The 20,923-nt window shown below is 30.0% G+C and overlaps 1 protein-coding gene and 1 pseudogene across 1 annotated transcript; one reads left to right on the plus strand and one right to left on the minus strand.

Annotated features, from left to right (window-relative positions):
- The first annotated feature begins 334 nt into the window (after positions 1 to 334).
- On the plus strand, positions 335 to 2,633 carry LOC137822100 (uncharacterized mitochondrial protein AtMg00810-like; annotated as a pseudogene).
- An 11,316-nt stretch (positions 2,634 to 13,949) lies between these two features.
- LOC137822798 (bZIP transcription factor 27-like) lies at positions 13,950 to 17,984 on the minus strand. Its single transcript, XM_068627797.1, has 3 exons — positions 17,535 to 17,984; positions 17,352 to 17,429; positions 13,950 to 14,272 (listed from the first exon to the last, which is right to left on the minus strand). Exons 1-3 carry the CDS (start codon positions 17,892 to 17,894, stop codon positions 14,192 to 14,194), a joined length of 519 nt encoding a protein of 172 aa, XP_068483898.1. The 5' UTR covers positions 17,895 to 17,984; the 3' UTR covers positions 13,950 to 14,191.
- Positions 17,985 to 20,923: the final 2,939 nt, after the last annotated feature.

The following is a 20,923-nucleotide window of genomic DNA, read 5'->3' on the forward strand; positions in this document are numbered from 1 at the left end:
TTGTGATAATGTTGAAAATAACAGTGATAATAACTGTGAGTTAGAAATTGAGGTTTTAGAAGAAGATTGTTCCCATATAGATCAAAACCTCAATGAAAATCATGATATAGAACAAAGTTCTGAATCAGATCCATCTGTTTGAATTAGCACAAGAATAAAAAGACCATCTAAGTATTTAAAGGATTATCATTGTAATCTTAATGTTTCCAGTGCATCCTTAAGAGTTAAATATCCTTTGAATTATGTTTTGTCTTATAGCAATTTATCACCTTCTTACAAATCTTTTGTTATGTTTCTTTCTTCACATGTTGAGTCAAACACTTATTCTGAAGCTATGAAACATGACTGTTGGAGAAAAGTTATACAATGTGAGATATCTGCTTTAGAGTCAAATCAAACTTGGGAGACTAAGAAAAAAGCTGTCATAGGTTGCAAATGGGTATTCAAAATAAAATATAAGGTTGATGGGACAATTGAAAGGTATAAAGTAAGGTTAGTGGCAAAGGGATATATACAAACATAAGGCATTGACTACCTTGATACTTTCTCTCCAGTAGCAAAGATGACCACCATAAGGTTGCTTATAATTGGGAATTGAAACAATTAGAAATAAACAATGCCTTTTTACATGGAGATTTGAAAGAAGATGTATACATGGTTGCTCCTCCTGGATTGACTTCTATTCCACCAGGAAAAGTTTGTAAACTAAAAAAGGCTTTATATGGCCTTAAGCAAGCCAGCAGAGAATGGTTTGCCAAACTGTCATCATTTTTGCTTTCTATGGGATATACTCAATCTATGAATGATCATTCCTTGTTCATTAATTCTTCTGAATGATCTTTTACAGCATTATTGGTATATGTGGATGATATAATATTGGCAGGAAATGATAAAGAAGAGATTGTTCGAATCAAACAAGCCTTGAATTAGACATTCAAGATTAAAGATCTTGAAAATTTAAGATATTTTCTTGGTCTAGAAGTAGCAAGAAGTAAGATAGGAATAATGGTAAATCAAAGGAAATATGCATTGGAATTATTAACAGATACAGGTCTTTTAGCCTGCAAACCTACACCCACTCCTATTGATAATCATGAGAAATTCTCTTCTACTGGAAGTGTTCCTTTCACAGATATTCAAGCCTACAGAAGATTGATTGGAAGACTTATGTATCTCACTAATACCCGACCTGACATAACATTTTCTGTACAACAACTTTCTCAGTTTCTTATTAAGCCTACAATTTCTCACTATAATGCAGCGATTAGAATTCTCAGATATATTAAAGGGGCTCCAAGTCTTGGTCTATTTTTCTCTTCCACTACCTCTGTTCATCTGAAAGCCTTTTGTGATAGTGATTGGGGCACCTGTAGTGATTCAAGACAATCAGTGACTGGTTTTAGTGTGTATCTTGGGAATTCTCTCATATCTTGGAAATCAAAAAAGCAAGGAACAATATCAAAGAGTTCTTGTGAAGCTGAATACAAGGCAATGGTCACTGTTACATGTGAAATTCAATGGCTAACTTATCTTTTTCAAGATTTCAAAGTTCCTTTTGAGCAACCATCTCTTTTATACTGTGACAATGACTCAGCAAGATACATTGCAGAAAATCCAGTGTTTCACGAGCGTACAAAACATATAGAAATAGATTGTCACGTGGTCCGGGAAAAATTAAATAAGGGTCTCATCCATTTTCTTCCCATTTCCACCACAGAGCAATTGGCTGATATTTATGCCAAAGCTTTAAGTCCTCAATCTTTTAAGAATATTTGTTCCAAGCTGGGTCTCATCAATATTTGCTCCCCAGTTTGTGGTGGGGTATTAAAGGATACGGATACCAGAGTTATAAAAGGATCCTAATATTAATTGGGTGTCTTTTCTAATTATCAGTTGTTTCTCTTTATAGAGGTATAACCTTTATTTTGTCTTTGTGTGTTATGATTCTAGTATTTAATTATTGATTCTTTTCCTCTTTAGTTAAACCTAGAATGAGTGTACTACTTGTATATATTCAAACCATTTGTTTTGATAACCAGAAAAGAGAGATATTCATTCTCATATCTTTTACCTTCCTTTTACTCTTTTGTTCATCTTTTGTTCTCTTTTATTCATCTATGTTCTATTTCGTAATATGATATGTCACATGAGACTACACAACCTCACTATTAACATCATGTCAGGTCTTCTTCTCAAGTTGAATCGTTCAACAACAATCTTTTCGTCCGCCAAGTGTTCAACCGACCTTGTTGTTCGGATATAGGGATCAACCTCGCATGCCATTCCAATCGTCATTCCATCGACCACCTTTCAACTACTCAACATCTCCATCTCAACAACAATTTTTTGCTGGTCCATCAAATCCCTTTGCAACCTCTACCATGACCCTCTCATCTGCCTACAATCCAATGTCATCCATGCAGTATTATCGACCAACAATGCCTTCACAAGTGTCCGGAAATCAGAATGATGATAATGAAGTCGAAGGCACTAACGATGACATTCCACCTCCACCCCCTCCTACCCTTCATCCAAACAACAGCCACAACAACGATCACGAAGACAACGAAGAAGACAACCATGTGGCACAACTTCACATAGATGAGAACTTTTCCTACATTTCTATTTTATAATCATGTATAAATTGTACTTATTTATTATTTTATAAATATTGTTTAAATGCTACCCTATTTATTTATAACTGTATCAACTATAAACGCTACTTCACGAACATAATTTCAATTTTTTAAAAACAACAAAAGTATTTTTAATTTTAATATTACTTAAAAAGTACTAAATATTTTACATTTATTACACAACCTATTTTTAATCCAACTTCATTTTGGGTAACTTTGTTTCTTGTGAAAATAAAATTTAGTTTTAATATTATTTATTTATAAAATACAAATTTTTACAATATTCTTATTCATTTCATGTAATTTTAAACAATTTAAAAAAAAATTATTATATAAAAAAATTTAATTTAAAAAAATATTAATTATTTTAAAAAAAACCAACTGAACTTTCTAACGCAATTTAAAAAAAATGTTCGCTTTTTATAATTTTTTCTGCATTTCCCATTTACGTACATGTGAAAAAAAATTGCACCAATTTTGATGAAATTCTCCCACTGAATTCTGAAGATAAGCATGTCAACTAATTTACCTCGCTAACACTGAATTCAGAAGATAAGCATGATCATCCTGAACTGAATCTTTAGCGGCTCCCATATACACAATATAAACTTCACGGTTAGTCTGGTTATCACTTTTCCCTGCTTCAATCATGTCTGCAAATGATGATCTTGATTCTCCAAGACACACCAAGTGAACATAGAATAATAATAGGAAGAAAACTGCATTGGCTTTCATGTTCCTAATTGATTGGAGAGAATCTCATAATATTTAATTCCACATTATTTTTACCTTTTATTGCTCTCATTATCATGCGGATTTATACCAGAATGGGAAAGATCATGCAATCAAACTGGAAGAGTTCATCGCATAGCTGAGGAATGGCACGCCGTTAAGCTACTCATTGTCGTAACGTTACGATCATGTAATCAAATCGATTTTTTTATAAAAGTTTGGTTAATTTGATTTTTAAATTTTGGTGATCAAATTTTTTGTGACCGATTTAGCCACCAAAAATTCGGTTGCAAATTAGTTATTACTTTATAATTTGGCCGTTAAAAACTTGGCGACTAGAGTTTTCGCTTTCTTCTTTATTTGGTGACTGTTTTGGTCGCAAATATTTTTAGCAATCAATTATAATGTTTTTAGCGACCGAATTTGATGGTCGCTAAAAGTGATTTTTTTTGTTATGAAGAAACACATTTTTATTATGGTAAAAATTTGTAACATCCAAATGAGTATTTCATATTGGGATTTCATTTCCGAACTATCTCCTTCTCCGCCATTTCTTCCTCCACCCTATGGTTTCATCCTGCACCTCCATGGGGACGCTGAAATTACCATTTTCATATTCCTCACCCCTTCTTCATCTTCTTTGCCATTGCCACCGAGTGCTTATCATTCTTCTTCTCAACTTTTGCAATCTCTAAATTTCCATTCTACTCTTGATTATAGGGTTTGCGCTCCCAAAAGCCAACATCAAGATGAAAGAGATCCAACAAGCAACAATAGGTGAAACCAAAGAGAGTTTCATGATTTGGAATACAAATACACAATCCAATTTTTATTGTAGATTAGACAATCCAGAAAGTATCAAAATTTCACAAATTGGAATTGAAAAAAAAATAAAAATTCATAAGGGTATTTGTGGGATTTATAGAATTATGTGGGTACAGGAAGAAATTATGGGGCTGCAGAAAGAAATTACTCTTCTTCTCTAATATGGTTTGGGTCACGCCGAACAAACTTTCTTTTAGAATATTTGGTGTTTGGGTGTTTCTCCTTGCACCCCCAACAAATTTTCCTGCATCCCATAATTTTCGGAAAAGACATTTTTCTTCTTTTTAAAAAATGACTTTTAGATTATTTTTTCTAGAATAAATTTTATGAACTCCAGATTTATTCTTAAAATTAAAAAAATGTGTTCCAAGAATATTTTGAAATAATTTTTTCTTTCTTGATTTTCAATTCTGAAAATACACTCTGAAACCTTATTCTGAAAATACTTTTCATTTATGGAATTTTTATTCCGGATTCATCAAAATTATTAAGGATAATTTTGATATTTCAAAGTTGTGTTTTTGTAGGTGAAGATCATAAATAAACTCCATTTAAACCGGAACAAATGCACTCCACTCCACTCCATTTAGACAGTTCGATGATTTTTTTGTCATTGCTCCATTTTCTCAAACCTTATGCATTGTTATACTTATGGTAGAATATTTAATTAAAATCTAAAAATATTTATGCATATTAACATGTCAACTTCACTACTAAATTTAAATTATTTCATTTGAAAATAATATTTCAATTATTACCAAATAAAAAATATTTCAATTATTATAAAAATAAAAAAATTATTTTAATATTAAATAATATTTAATAATTCAAATATTATGTAGATATTTTTCGTTATTATTATAATTATTTTTCAATCAAAAAAATTTAACTAACAATTACAATAATATATTTTTTAATTAACAATAGTTTATATTGTCATTTATCAATATTAACTACAATTACTTTTCCTAACATTAGTAAAAGTCGTTGTTTTTAGCATGATTCATCTATCTTATTTTTTTGTTGACTTTTTTAATTCATCTATACTACAAAATTTTCCAGAATGGTATTGGCAGAAAAATGTTCTAATCAAGATTGAGAAAATGTTTTTCCAATCGACATTATATAAAAAAAATTATGAATGACCTTGGGTAAAAATAATATTTATGATATTGAGTGAAAAGCAGTCTTATAAATATTAATTAAAAAAATAATTTCGGATATCAGTCTTTTTTTTTTTACAATATTAGTTAATAAAACTCTAACCAATATAAAAAATTAGTTGTATAAACTAATTTATTAGACTCTAAAAATGATAAAATTAGTCATTAATTTAACTAAAGACCAATTTAAAATCTAAAGTATTAAGAATCAACCTCTCTCATAAATTTTTGGAATGTTATTCTTCTAGGTTTTATAAATTTGTTTTTTCTTTCTTTGAAGACATGAGAAGACACCTAACAATAAAGTCTTGGAATCTCAATCTGGATATACTGAGAGTCTTTACTTATACTAAAGACTTTGTGTCATCTTCCATAAGACACATCAAAGCTCAATGTTTAGTCGGAATCCAGGATCATCTTATAAATATTGGCAACCAAAAACAATTTTCTCTATAACGAGAGGGATTGATATTCCTCTTTATCTTAATGACTGCACTATGAATAAATCTAGAGGTTTTTTTATAGAGTGTTGATTGATATTGATATGCTATCTGATCTACCTAATCAAATTTTGATGAAAATTTATTACAAATATTGAATTTGAAAAGTTGCCTCCATTTTACTCTTCATACAAAATGATAAAACATGTTATTTCTAGATGCAAACGACATCCTCATAACTTCAATAACACAACCAAATCGTCTACTATTTTATCAAAACTTATTGTTCTACAGTATAACTATTGACTGTCCATATCAAAGAAACTAATTATGTCCTTCACAAGGAAGTGGTTTTTGTCACTTAGAAACAGGATTTCACTATAGAGGTGCACATATGTACTGTAATGTAGGGATGGTAAAAGTTGAGGAAGTTGTTTGATACTCTAGTTGAAGTTGTTGTTGGTCAGATGGAGAATGAATGTTTTGTTGGTAAAAATTTAAGAGATACGTTGTAAAGACCGAGAAAAATAGTCTTAGAGTAAAAATGGTACAATTAAAATGACACCTGAATATTTTATTATTAAAGTGAAAAAGTCTATATAAATAGAAATTTAATTACTCAGGTTTCATTTTTTAAAAAAACTATCATCTCTCTAAAAACTCTTTTTTCTTTTTCTCTACCTTCTCTCTAAGATTTTGACCACCTCGCTCATCAGTTTGACGATCAGAGTCCGCCATCAGACTCCTGTCAGTGAAAACTACAAGACTACCCGATCAGAATCTTTAATAGAGTAAGTTCATTTTTGCTCTTCTCTATGAGTCAAAGTTTGAACTTGTTAGGTTTGTCTCTACATAGGATTTGCATGTCACTCTTTTAGCTTCAGCGTTAATCTCTGTTAACTTAGGGTCCTAGTGATATAGTTAGATTTTTTATCAAGACTCTATGGTGCAGGTTAGGCTACCCTTGAGCTTTTGGTAGTTTGGAGCTCTTAGGGAGCATCTGCTCTAGTTCAGGTAAGGGAAGCTAGTTTAAATTTTCAATAGAACCCTAGGCTAGAAGATCTGGATGTGGGGGTGACGTGGTCACCAATTTCAATTTTGGTTTGCAGGATTTATTATTTACGAGTAGTGTGGTATTATTTGAAATAAAATGTGAAAAATGTTGATTTTGACATAGATGATTTATGGTAGAGGATTTTGTTTGAATCTGAAACTTTGATTGATTGGTATAGTTGATTAGTGCAACTTACTTTTGAAATGAATGAATTTTTGAAATTGTTTTGTTTGACTTTGAATGGTGAAATTAGGCAAAATTATGCATATTTTTTTGCACGTCTCGCTCAAGCGAGAATAGAATGGAAAAAAGGAGGTGTTATCGGCTTAATTCTTGCTCAAGCGAGTAAATTCTCTCTCAAGCTAGAATTCCCGGGTAAAAAAAAAACACTTAAATTTTTTATTTTTGCTTATGAAAGCCTAATGTATTTTTGTTTATTGTTTTTAAGTGAAAATTCTAAATCTTATTTAAAAATATAATTAAAGGAATTTAGTTCTATGTTTTAGTGAATTTTGAGATATGTTTAGATTGTTTTGAAAAGTCTAAAATATGATGTGATTGAATGATGCTTTGATGTATTACATGAGATATAGAATAGTGTGAAAGTGTGATCAAAACATAGTATTTTCAGGAAAGAAAATATTGTGTTGAGATTGTTTTAGGGTGTATTGATATGTCAGGTCCCGTACCAATGAGACGATCCTGACTCTACTGATATAATGGAATCACATAGATGAAGTTATTCAGTTGGTGAGAGTTGATGGAGGTTCATATGACTTTGTTTGCGGTTTGAAATTTAATCTGGTCTTTCAAGTCATATGAATTTACCATGTCATACTAGATGATGAGATATTGAGATGTTTATGCGCATGACTATGTGGATTCACAGCGAGTAGTACAATAGGTGCATGTCTCAGGATTCTAAGTTTAATACACGAGTCTTCCGGAAGTAAAGTCAAGTGTCTATGTGTTGTGAGTCAATTGAAGTCTGACATGAGAAAAATGAGTTGTGAATTTCTTGGATAGACACTTGATGGTTATGTGAAATGTTTGAGAAATTGTATGAGACTTGATGAATATTGTGTATTAATTTGAAATTGAAATTATATAGAAATTTTTTTTATATAGCTACCTTACCCTGTTATTTGTTCGTGTTGTTTTCTTTAATATGTGATGATCGTGTATTTACACGGGAGCAAATGATGTTACAGGTGATAAAGCTCTTCTGTGAGAAGCTAGATGATGAAAATATTGTATTTTCTTTTGAAAATTTGTTTTAACTTTATGTAAATACTTAAAGTCTTATGAAGAGAGAGATATTTCGAAACATTATATGAAAGAGTTGTAAGCATTTGTAGTATGTTTATATATTTATTTTGATATTTCATACAGATTATGGTTATTAGATGTGGAAAAATATATGGATGTTACATACGTTGAAGATATAGATATTGGTTTAGGATCTCAGATGATATTTTTGTCGATATGCACTCCTTAGAAGATATCCATGAATGCGGTCTTTTTAAAGGATACTCTCATCTCAAGTCTACAAATAAACCCTAAATCCTAAACTATATCCCCTGAACCCTACAAAATAAACCATAAACCTTATATCATAAACCAAAAAATTATTATTTTTTAATTAAACTTAGAAAATATCCTTTTAACACTAATTATTTTACTCACATTCATTTGATAACTACTTTTCATAATAAAATATTATATTAAAATAATAATAAATATAAATAAAAAGATATATTAAAATAATAATTAATATAAATAACAAAATAAATATTTACAAAATTATAATTTAAATGTAAGAGAAAAATGATCACCCTTAAATTTTAAAAGAGTTTTATTTTTACAATGGTTTTAGAAAAACAATTTCTTTCTAAGATGTTGAAAAGAGTGTTGTATTTTTTCCATGGTGCTGACATTGTGGGGGGAGTTGGCCCAGACAAGAAAAGGATCAGGCACACTTAATTCAATATTGAATCACTCCCTTCACCTTCAAGTAATGAAGTTGATGCTCTTCGAGGTCACTAAAAATGTCATTGTTTTCTGTAAATATTAAATCCAATATAAAATAATTACACATCTTATCACATCACATCAAACAAAACTAATAATTCAGATAATTTTATTATTGTATATATTTAAACAGAAAAATATAAAATTTAAATTACATATTATAGCTAAAATTTATAATATAGTTAAAATTCTTATATTTTTGAGAGAATACTATATCCTAAAAATTACATATTTTTAATTTAGTACGGATCGAGTCAAACATTGGGTCAGACTCACCTTACACGAAATAGTAGAAAGTTTGATTCTTGTTATTATGTCATCCATTATTTTGTTTGTGTAATTTTGTTTCTGAACTTCGCTATTTTAGCTTTTCGAAATTTAAATATAATTTTTTTTACTCATGTAAGCAAACCGTTAATTTGATTAATAAAATTTTGTATCAAAATACTAATTATGTAGTTTTGTTGTGTTGATAAAGTTGTCAATCATAATATTCAGACTACTCACTTGTTTAAACGAATTTTACTATTATCTATTGATAGTTTAAATCAGTTTTATTTGTAGTTTAATTATAAAATGTTTGTTTCTATAAAATCTTATTTACATTGTTAATGCATAATTTTTTTACTTTGAAGAATTAAAAATAAATAAAATTGTTTAAAAACACAATTTATTTTTTAGAAAAACTAAAATATATTAATTTTTTATAGACAAGTAACTTTTAATATAACTATCTTGATACCCTGTTTGTTTTCAATTGTGACATTGTTGAGTAAGTTTTTTTCTTGTGTGAAGAAAGACTATAGGATGTGTTGTTTTACTATGATGCACTTTATATTTGAGTAGAGTTTGCTTTTACACTGAGTGTTTCTTCTTTCTTTAAAAAATTGATTAATGTACACATTTTCTAATCAAATCTAATTATGTACAACTAACAATTATTATTAATGGAATTATAAGTGGTATAAATATATTAAAATATTTTATATTTCATTTTTTAAATATTTTAAAAAAATTTATAAAATTTGTTTTAATAATTTTTAAAAAATAAAATATTTTCTTAAAATTATCAACTCAATTTTTCATAAGCACTATTTATACTTTTATTTTTTTATTAGCACTTTTTTATTTTTATTTTTCTATCTAACATCTATTATTATTTATAATTTTTTTTATATATTATTAATATTTTAAATTTTACATATATTATATTATTTTATAATTTTTATATTTATATTATTAATTTATTTTCTTTTATTATTATTTATAAATACATTTAAATTATTATATAAATACATTTATATTATTATTATATAAATATATTAGTTTATTTTACAAATCAGAATCTTTCAATCCGAGTGAATGGATTAAACTGACCATTAATCAAATTTCACTTTATCAAATCTGTACCTGAGTGGAGAGATGGGCCCAGGCACGGTCGGTCGATGTAGTGTAATTGCTGACGTGTCGGTCTTCCTCTCTTTCGGTCGGTCGCTCCTTCTTGGTGTCTCCTTCGGTCGGGCGGGGGAGGGTACCTGCGAAGGCACTCCGACGCTCAAGTAAGTATGAGATTCTAAGAGTGGTTTAGTAAGTGAATCAAAACGTACCTTTCTCTGGCTTGAGCACCGTATTTATAGGATTGCTAAATGGGCTTTCTACCTCTTGGGTTCAGGGTGGTTATGGATAGGTTTTACCAATCGTGCTCCAGAATACTCGGGGGAAAATATCTTCTTCACACGCGTATTCCTTATTTTTCGGAATATTTTAACTACCTTAGTCTTGTCGCGCCCTCACATTTATTATGAGTTCGGTCGGTCGGCCACATCTGTTCGTCCGGTGCCTGCCGGTACAAAATCTTTCAACATCCATTTCCTAATAAAAAAACACCTCAATGATTATTTCATACCACAAAAAGCCTCAATGATTATTTCATTTACAGTAGTGGAATCTTACACCAGTACCAATCATGATTTTTTTCCTATTTTTGTACGGAAACATCTATTCTTTTCTTAGCAGATTGGGAGCCAGAAGAAAAGAGACTGAACCTTAACCATATCCTTAACATTGTAGTTCATAGTCACGTGTTCTAATTATTTGAGGTTCAAGTCTCACATGGTCCTGTCCGTTGGATATTTGTTTCTGCAAAATCCAAGGAAATGAGATTTTGTTTTCTCTCCCAAATCTAAGAAGATGTGAAAACACTTCTTCCGTTATAAAAGCGTGAACATGATTATATCATTTTTTATTTTCTATTATAATAATAATAATAAAAGGAAATAAAGTTATTAAAACCAAATAAAATTATTTGTCTTTCCGTTATTTTATTTCTAACAAAAAACACATTTTTTCACTTACTTTTCATTTCATTTTCTTTCTTTACCAGTGAATCATTGAGATAAGTTCAATTTCTCCATGAACAATGATATCATAAAATGCAGAAGAAGACAAAAGAGGAGGATACCAGTTTGCTCCTGCTCACTGCATCCCACCACTGTCGCCATTACTATTGTTGCCCCTCTTGTACCGTTACCTCTCTGTAGAAAGAAAATGACAACGCTATAAAGAAGAAGAGAAAAAAAAAACATTATAGAAAATGTATTCGATAAGGTAATATGTACATTCCAGAACATTGTAATTTGTTTATGTACTGGGTATACATTAAATATAATATGTGGTAAGAAAACAGTTATAACTAACTTTGAGTCAAACTCACTTCGAGACGCACTTCCTTAATATAACGAAGTCACTACACATTACCTAAGGACCACTACGTATGTTTTTGGCAACCGGTTACCTGGTCAACACGAACCAAATCCCAAGTCCACTTATAAAAGGGATTTCTGAAAGGGGAAAAATGTATGTTTTTTATATCCTGAGAGACTAGATTAATCACTAGCACTGACTTAAGCGTCAGAGTACAATCACAAGTACCCGCCGACCTGACGAGCGCACGCGCGAAGCAAAAAGAAGTTGAGGAATTAAGGAGTTACTAGCACAGCACAACAAAAAATTGTGTATCAACGTAGATCAAAATTACTCTAACTCTAATTCTGACATCCACATAGGTGCAGTTTCAGAATGTATTTTGTGTATTTCAAAAATTTTCATTCCAAAAATCTTATCATATTTAAGAATAATAAATGTTATAAGATGTAGTTATGAATTTCAAAAGGTATGTTCTAAAAGATTTCTAAAAACAGGTAAAATTAACAATAACTTTAAATAAAGATAAAACTATCATTTTAAAATTATTGAGGTACGGGTACCAGAAAATTGTAGGGGTTTCAGGAAGAAAAAGCCTAATAAGAAGTGACAATTCAGTTTTTATAAACAGAACCCTAACCTAAAAAAGGGGAAAATGTGTTATTTGAGTAAATAAAAGATATAGCATGGTAGGTAGAAAGGGTCCGATAAAAGAGATGTCCTTGTTGGAACAAAATGTTTGGACCACTTTGCAAGCAAATTGCAGCGATGCTTCAAAAGGGAGATAACGAGGTTATGTAGAGAGTGCACATTTTGGGAGAGGCAGCACACCACGTTGTAATTGGATCTTCAACTGTAACAAAACAAACCAAACGTCACAAACACTCCAAAAATTTAAAGTCACCAATTAAAGCCGTCCTTATCTCTTCACTCTAACATGTTTGGTGCCGTCGAAATGAAAAGAAAAAGGATAGAAAAGACTACAAAAGGGGAGAGTTAGATGTTTGAAAACATAGAAATACAGAGAAAGTTCTCAAAAAATTAGACACTTTCTCTTAAAATTCACTTTGCTTAGTGGTGCCAAGATTTTTTTTTTAATGAAATCTTTTCCAACTGAACAAATATGTTTTTCCTTCTTTTCCAAAACCCTTGTTCTGACTATGGTCTACTTATTTTTTTATTATATCTAATGAAAATTCAATCTTATTATATTATATATATATATATGGTGGGTCGGTGGTCTAAATTATTTACAAAATTATATTAGTTGTATTTTATTATAGTAATTTGTTACTGTGATGTCATGGACCGAACTCGATTGTGTATAGACATATCATATGTTGATCATGGAGTTGTAGTCTCTAAAACTTCGACTTGATGCTGGGATTTGTGGTATCATAGGTTAGGTCCAATTAGTTTTTCTATACTTATGTGAATAAAGATAAAGTTGATATGTGAATAAATATTTAATATAACAATTCAGTTATTTTCTCATCATATTATTATAATAGTTAAAATAACGGATATTAGCCTTAACATTTTAATCCACACTGAAAATCTGTTTATCACGTAAAAAAATGACAATGACCCATTTTAATAGTTTTCTTAGCACAAGTATTCAAGAGATTTAAAGTTTGTAGTATAAATGAAAATTTATTTCATGTGAAAATATATATATATATATATATATATATATATATATATATATATATATATATATATAATCCAACTCAATAGAACATGCTATTATTCAGATGAGACTTGGAATTAATTCGACACACTTTTACTCAATAAAATATAGGATTTGAAACTTGAAGTAAAATTAAATATGATTATTTTTAGATAATAATTTTTCCTATAATATAAACTCGCACATTCTATATTTTTGTCGAGCTTTTAAAGAAGCCTGAGTAGAATATAGGATTTTTATAACCCATATGAAATCAACAAATAAGTTTAGTTCAAATCTACTTGATAAAAATGTTGAGTTTTGTTCTAGTCAAAAGACATGAGGATATCTCTAATTAGACTTTTCGGTATTCTTTATTTTGTTTTGGTTTTACCGAATCTATTTATAGATAAGCATTTTTTTCAGACTTGTAATTCTTTTAATAAGGTTAAGATCTAAATACATAATTTTCGTTTAATTTTAATAATTATTAACTCAGGGAGAGTCTACAATTGGTTTAACATAAACTCCAACTGTGAAATGCAATGCATGAAAATTTTAATTTGGTGATGTCTGTCGTGTTTAAAGTTCCATTTTTTTTACATAGAAATGGAAAGTTTAACTTTATCTTTAAATTTTATTTTAAAACTCCAAATTAATATGAATATTTTAGGTTGGAGGAAGGAAGTAGCGAAATGAAGAAGAAGAATAATAGATTAACAATTACAATTTTTTATACCTCGCACACAAGTAGTGTCGATATTCGAGAGAGAGAGAGAGAGTGTGAGTGATGGAGGGAAACAACAGCAACTTGGTTACAAGACATTGATATGTGGAAGAATTCCTAGAGGACAAAAAAAGTAGGCAAAAATACTAATTTATCAAAAGCCCATGAAACAACCTGAAAAGCACGAAGCTGAGTCACACAGGTTTGTTTCTCAAAATGGAGATGATGAGGTTCTGCAGGGAGCACTGATTCTGTCAGGGGTATTCTCTGATGAAGATAAAGAGCATTGCAACTGTAACAAATCATAATTTCAGAATACATTATTTAAATAAATACAATAAAATATTTACAATACTAACAATTATTAGTATGATTAATTATATTATAAATATTTCATTACGTTTGCATACATAATTAATTATTTTTAATATGATTGATTAATATTAACATTTTTATTATATTAAAAAAATAATTAAAATAATAAGTTGATTAAATTAATTTTTTTAATTATATTAAGATATAAAAAATTCATATTAATCCGTTCATTTTAAAAAAAAAACTCACTTTTCTTTTAATTTCTTTTAATGCAAATAATTTAACTTTTTATTCCATATCTTTTTTCCCCTTTCCATCCTCTCCTAATCCTAATGTAAACAAAACCTCAAAGTTAAATTAAAAGGAAGAATTTGGTATGAATTCATTATCTGGTGATACTTTTGTCGATACTTTTGTGTCTAAATGTAAACAAAGCCTGAAAGTTAAATTAAAAGGGAGAAGATAGTATGAATTCATTGTCTGATGATACTTTTGTGTGTGCTATCGGATTACTCCAATTGTTCATTTTATTTTACTTTTAAGAATTGTTTGAGAGAAAAAGTTACGTTGACATGACTTTATTATTTTTCTTTAAAGGTTGTTGATAGAGAGTGGTTGTTGATAGAATAGAAGGTGAGAAGAATAAATTAAATAAATAATAGAATTCATGTCAAATAGAGGTTGTTGATAGCGAGTGGTTGTTAGATTGAAATGTGAAAATTGTTAGGTCAGATAGAGGTGATGAATATTGTGGAAGATATGATAAAGTAGAAAACATCTTGATCCATTTGCTAAGTTTCTTGATAAACGTGGTATTTGTGCTCAATACACAATGTCGAGTACACCATAACAAAATGGTGTATCAAAAAGGCGTAATCAGACCGTAATGGATATAGATATGAGCATGTTAAGCAATTCATCTTTACTTATATCATCGTAGATATAGGCTTTTAAAAACTGTCATGTATTTGGTGAATCGAGATCCTGATAAGTCAATTCAAAAGATACCTTTTGAGTTGTGGACAAGTAGGAAACCTAGTTTGGGACACCTACATGCATAAATTAGAATATACAATACACAAGAAAAGAAATGGAATCTAGAAAAATTAGTGAATATTTTATTGGTTATCTAGTAAATTCGAATGGTATATGTTTTACTTTTCTAACCATAATACAAGAATTGTTGAAATTGGAAATAACTGGTTCATTGAGAGTGGTGAAATGAGTGAGAGTGAAGTTTCACAAAATACGAAGATTAAGGAAATTGGAGAGTACAAGTTCTTTTAACTAATACCTCTACTTCAAGAATTGTTGTTCATCATGTTGTTGAACCACACAACAATCAATAAGAACAACAAATTAATGACTATGAGGTTAATAATGAACCTACAGTGGAACAACTAGGAAATAATATTAAGAAAATCTAAAAAAGAAACAAAACTTATTATTTTGAATGATTATGTGGTTTATACAAGAGTCAAAAAATGACTTAAGAAATCAATATATAGGCTTAAGCAGGCTTGCTTCCTAGCAATGGTATCTTAAGTTCAATTATACTATTATGTCCTTCGAATTGAAGGAAAACGTTGTTGATTTGTGTATATATCTCAAGGTTAGTGTGAGAAAGTTTATAATTTTGATTTGTATGTTAATGATATCTTGCTTGCAACTAATGATGTTGGTCTATTAAGGGAGATTAAGTTTATCTCTAACAACTTTGAGATGAAAGATATGAGTGGTAGGAATACAAATATTATGTGATAAATCACAAAGATTGTTAGGTTTGTCTTAGAAAGTCTACATTAATAAAGTTTTAAAGAGATTTAGAATGAATAAATGTTCAACATCTATCGTTCCAATATAAAAAGGAGACAAATTTAGTCTTATGCAATGTCCAAAGAATGATTTGGAACGAAAACAGATGAAGAATATTCCTTATGCATCCATTGTCGGAAGTTCGATGTATGATCAAACATGTACGAGGTCAACTATTATTTTTGAAGTTGATATGCTCGACAGATACTAAAGTAATTCAGGATTGGATAATTGAAAAGCTGCAAAGAAAGTTTTAAGATACTTGCAAGGGACAAAAAATCACATGCTTATATATAGATATATGATCATCTTAAGGTGATTATATATTTAGCTAAAGGAGCGATTACATGGAAAAGTGTGAAACAATTAATTATTGTTCAATCTCAAGAGTTAGAATAGTTCATAATATTGTCAAATTGTTGAAATTTTATTTGTGATAATCTTGCAATTATCTTCCTTTTCCTAAAATGATAAGTTTTCGGAAAGGTGTTAAGCACATAAAATTGAGATATTTGTCATTAAAGAAAACGAAATGGTGTGTCAATAGAACATATTAACATTATCTTATGATTGTTGAGCCTTTAAGAGAATATGAACATTATGTCTATTAGTGAATGTTGAATATTAATGTTATTATTAGTGTCTATTTGATACTCTAAGTTTATTAATGTAAAAATTTATCTAAAATCTAAGGTTTCTAAGTTATGTATATGAATACAAATTATATTATATTTAAACTCATTATGAATTTCACATTGTAAAGTCATAATAAAGAAGATTGAGCATGCATTGATTATTGAATGATATATAACCATCATGAATTTTATTATTATTTTTTATCTTTAATTAATCAATGTATTTAAAGTCTTTTAATACACATTATATGATTTATAATTATTAAATTAATTAATTAAATAATGTGATTCATATAAAATATATTGACTAATATGGAAAGTTATCTTTTAAAATCGATGCCAATCTGTGTATAAACAAAGTTACTTTGACCATAAAAAGTTAATAATAAGAAAAAAGAAATAACTCCAAAAAGATAAATTTAAAAAAGAAAGATATTAAAGAACTTATTTTATTAGGTCTCTTTTGTATCAAGTAAATCTTTATCTGTATTATAATTTTATTGAACTAAAAATTTGATAAAACTAGCACCTACATTTTAACTGAATAATGAGGAGATTACATTACTCAAAGGGCTAAGATCTTTATAGAAAAGCTAACTATCTAACCTCTTTCAATTGTTTTCTTAGTCTCGAATTCTCCTCCGTCAAACGAGCAATTTCAGCTTCCAACCCTCTTCTATAAGCCTGCTCAAAAGAAAGAAAGAAAAAACAGTTTTGAATTTTCAGAATTAAGAATATTGAAAAACATATGCAGAGAGAGTGTGAGAGAGATGAAAGAGGGTGACGTACCTGTTTTCTGGCTCTGGAGCGAACGGCGGATTCTCGATTTTTCATGATGCGCACATGGCGCTGATCTTGGTGGTGTGTGGTTTGGTTGGAGGGGAAAGAAGCGTTGGAGACAGAGAGAAGAGAGTGGTGGTTGTGAGAGGAAGAGAGAGAGAGGAGAGAAGAATGAGAAGAAGAAGGGTTGAAGTCAACGGGGGAGTTGGAGAGAGAGGGGAGTTTGATGTCGTTCCAGACATGTTCAGAGGAAGAAGAAGGAGGAGGAGGAAGAAGGGTTTGGGGGAGTGAGGAAGAGGAAGGAGAAGAAGAAGAAGAAGAAAGTGACTGAGAAAGATGGGTCCAACAGTCACATGGCGATGAGGCCATCGCTTTCTCACTCGCACAAAGAAAAAATGTGTGGAGGTTTGGATGTAGACGAGTCCATGTTTCAGTCTTTCTTTCTTTTTTTTACTGAGTTTGGTAATGAGAAAGTGTTGCCACATTTGGGGTCGACAAGGGGTCCCAGCCCATCAAACCCACCACCATTTTTTCTTACTTTTTCTTCTTTTCTCACAATTTTCCCAATCTTTGCTGCAAAATTCGACTACTAATAATCCTATGATTGCAAGAGGATTAAAACTGAAACAGTAATATGGATATTTCCTTTATAACCTCCAGGATGTTAGATAATCGTTTTCAAGTGATTTGATAGGATAAGGGTTAGCACAGATATGCACACGGACATTGACACAACACGAAAATATGTAGGATACGAGTACAGAGATCTATATATTATATAATTATAGTTATATAAATTGATAATAAATATTTATGTGTACAAGTATGTTATAAATTTTTGTGAATAAAAAAATATTTTTCTTGACTGGTTCAAAAGAATTTGTTCCTTATTTTTATAATCATAATAAAAATTTATACAATAAATTTGAATTTTAAGAAAATTATTATATTTATCTTTTTTTAAATCGTGTTAGAACCGTACTAAAAATTTTAAAAATCCAAAAAATATTTTTTGAATTGAACATTTCACTGATAAGTGTTCTATGAGTGTCGTACGAGTGTCGACACCAATACGTATGTCTGACACAGATATGTCATTTAAGAGAAATGTCTGAGCCTAACATACCTTGGTGGTCTCTTCCACATTTTATTAAATAAAACTATTAGACTTTAATAGATTCTAAATCACTTTGTGAAGTAAACTTTAAATTTAATTTAATTTTATAAATTAATTTATAAAAAAAATTACACCTATTTTATATAATATAATTTTATTTTATTTTTAGTTGACATTTCCAATAATTCTCATATTATATTAGTATTATTTTATTTAAATCTCATTTATATATATTTTTTATTTAATAATATATTATTTATATTTCAACTTAGAAACATTTACTAACATAAAATATTCTTTTTAAATAAATAAGCTTCTTTAAATGTAAAAAAAAAGATAAATTTTTATTTCTATGATCCAGAATTCTAAGTTTATTATCACATTAATATAATCCAATACAGTTTTTTTTTTATCAGCAAAGAATTAATTTAAATTAAGGGGATACAAAAGGGGTATCCCAACCCTTTACAAAACCCAAACCCTGTTTTCTACGCACGCACAGAGATCACCGTTTCATTTCTAAGACGACGATGATGCACAACTTCGGCGACCACCGACTACACACGCACGGAGACCGCCGCTTCATCGACCGGCGATCATGTTGGTCACGGTAATGATGCATACCTTCGGCGACCACCGACTACGCACGCATGGAGGGCGCCGCTTTATCGACTGGCGATCATATTGGCCTTCCACGTGTCCTCCTCCATATCGCCCCTCACTTCCAATGACCTTCTGTTCTTCAAGGACGGCGATGATGCACAACTTCGGTGACCACCGACTACGTACGCACGGAGATCGCCGCTTCATCGAAACTTCGGCGACAACCGACTATGCGCGCATGGAGAATGCCTCTTTTGTCGTCCGGCGATCATGTTGGCCTTCTTAAAAAACGGCGATGATGCATACCTTCGGCGACCACCGACCACGCACGCATGGAGAGCGCCGCTTTATCGACCGGCGATCATATTGGCCTTCCACGTGTCCTCATCCACATTGCCCCTCACTTCCAATATCTGGACTTCTGTTCTTCTAAGACAGCGGTGATGCACAACTTCGGCGACCATCGACTACTCAGGCACGGAGATCGCCGCTTCATCGACCGGCGATCATGTTGGTCTTCCACGTGTCCTCATTCCGCAAACGAGTTCACTCATCTGTAATGTGGCACCAACCCATTCCATATCTACAGCATACCAATCCAAACTTGCACCTGAAAACTCCACATTACCGAACCCAGCCATTGCAGCACCCTCATCAAAATAGGCCTATGCCGTTTCACCACACCGCCCATAAACCACACCGTCAAACAACATAGAACCTGCCAACAACCGATGCACCCAACTGCTCCACATTCTACAAACAGTCCAGTCTTCAGAATACCCTTCGTATAATCCAATACAGTGATCTTATAAAATATAGGTCTTAAACTGAAATGCAAATAATCTTTAACTTCAAGCTTCTCAAATACATATCAAAGATCAGTAATAAATATTCAAAATATTAGCTTCGAACAATTTCACCAGCTAAAAAATTATAATGATCCCTAATTGCATCTATTACGTCTCTTTATATTTATACCATTGAATTTTTTTTACTATATTAAAAGAACAACATATATCCACTAATTTTATTAATTATTAACTCGTACAAAAAATGTAATTAACTATTGTAATAATATTTTTTTTTTAATCTGCAAAAACATGAACTTGACGCGATTAAAAATTCTGAATCAAGTCCTCTTAAGAAAAAAGTTATGTTAGTACAATTATATATATATATATATATATTTATTTATTTACCAAATTCTGGTTGGGATGGGATAGGGTGAAATAAAGTCGTTGAGCAAGTTGCAAGCATCATAAAATTTATTTAAATATTTAATGCATCCACATTCAGGCTTAGTTCCTTCCCTACTCATAAGAGTTGTTGTTTTAAATAATAAAAAAATTCCTTTAATCTATCCTCTAAATTCTATTCTCACTACATTAACTGCTTTTAAAAAAATCTCTATAATAGTGGTTTAAGGTTTTTAAATGTAAACTAAAATAAAGTATTCAACTTTTCATTTTTCATATAATTTTAAATGAGTTATCTATTATATATTTTTTTATTTCAATGTGTATTTATATTTTTCTTTTTACAGTAATGAATAAATTAAGATATAATTAGAAAAAAAAGGTAACATTATTTTAAAATTTTAAAATAAATAAATATTTTTTAAGAAAAATTTAAATTAAAAGGGAATTGAAGGGACATTAGTATTTTTAAAGTGTTTAGT

This window comes from Phaseolus vulgaris, chromosome 9, assembly GCF_000499845.2.
Source record: "Phaseolus vulgaris cultivar G19833 chromosome 9, P. vulgaris v2.0, whole genome shotgun sequence".
Lineage (NCBI taxonomy): Eukaryota > Viridiplantae > Streptophyta > Magnoliopsida > Fabales > Fabaceae > Phaseolus > Phaseolus vulgaris.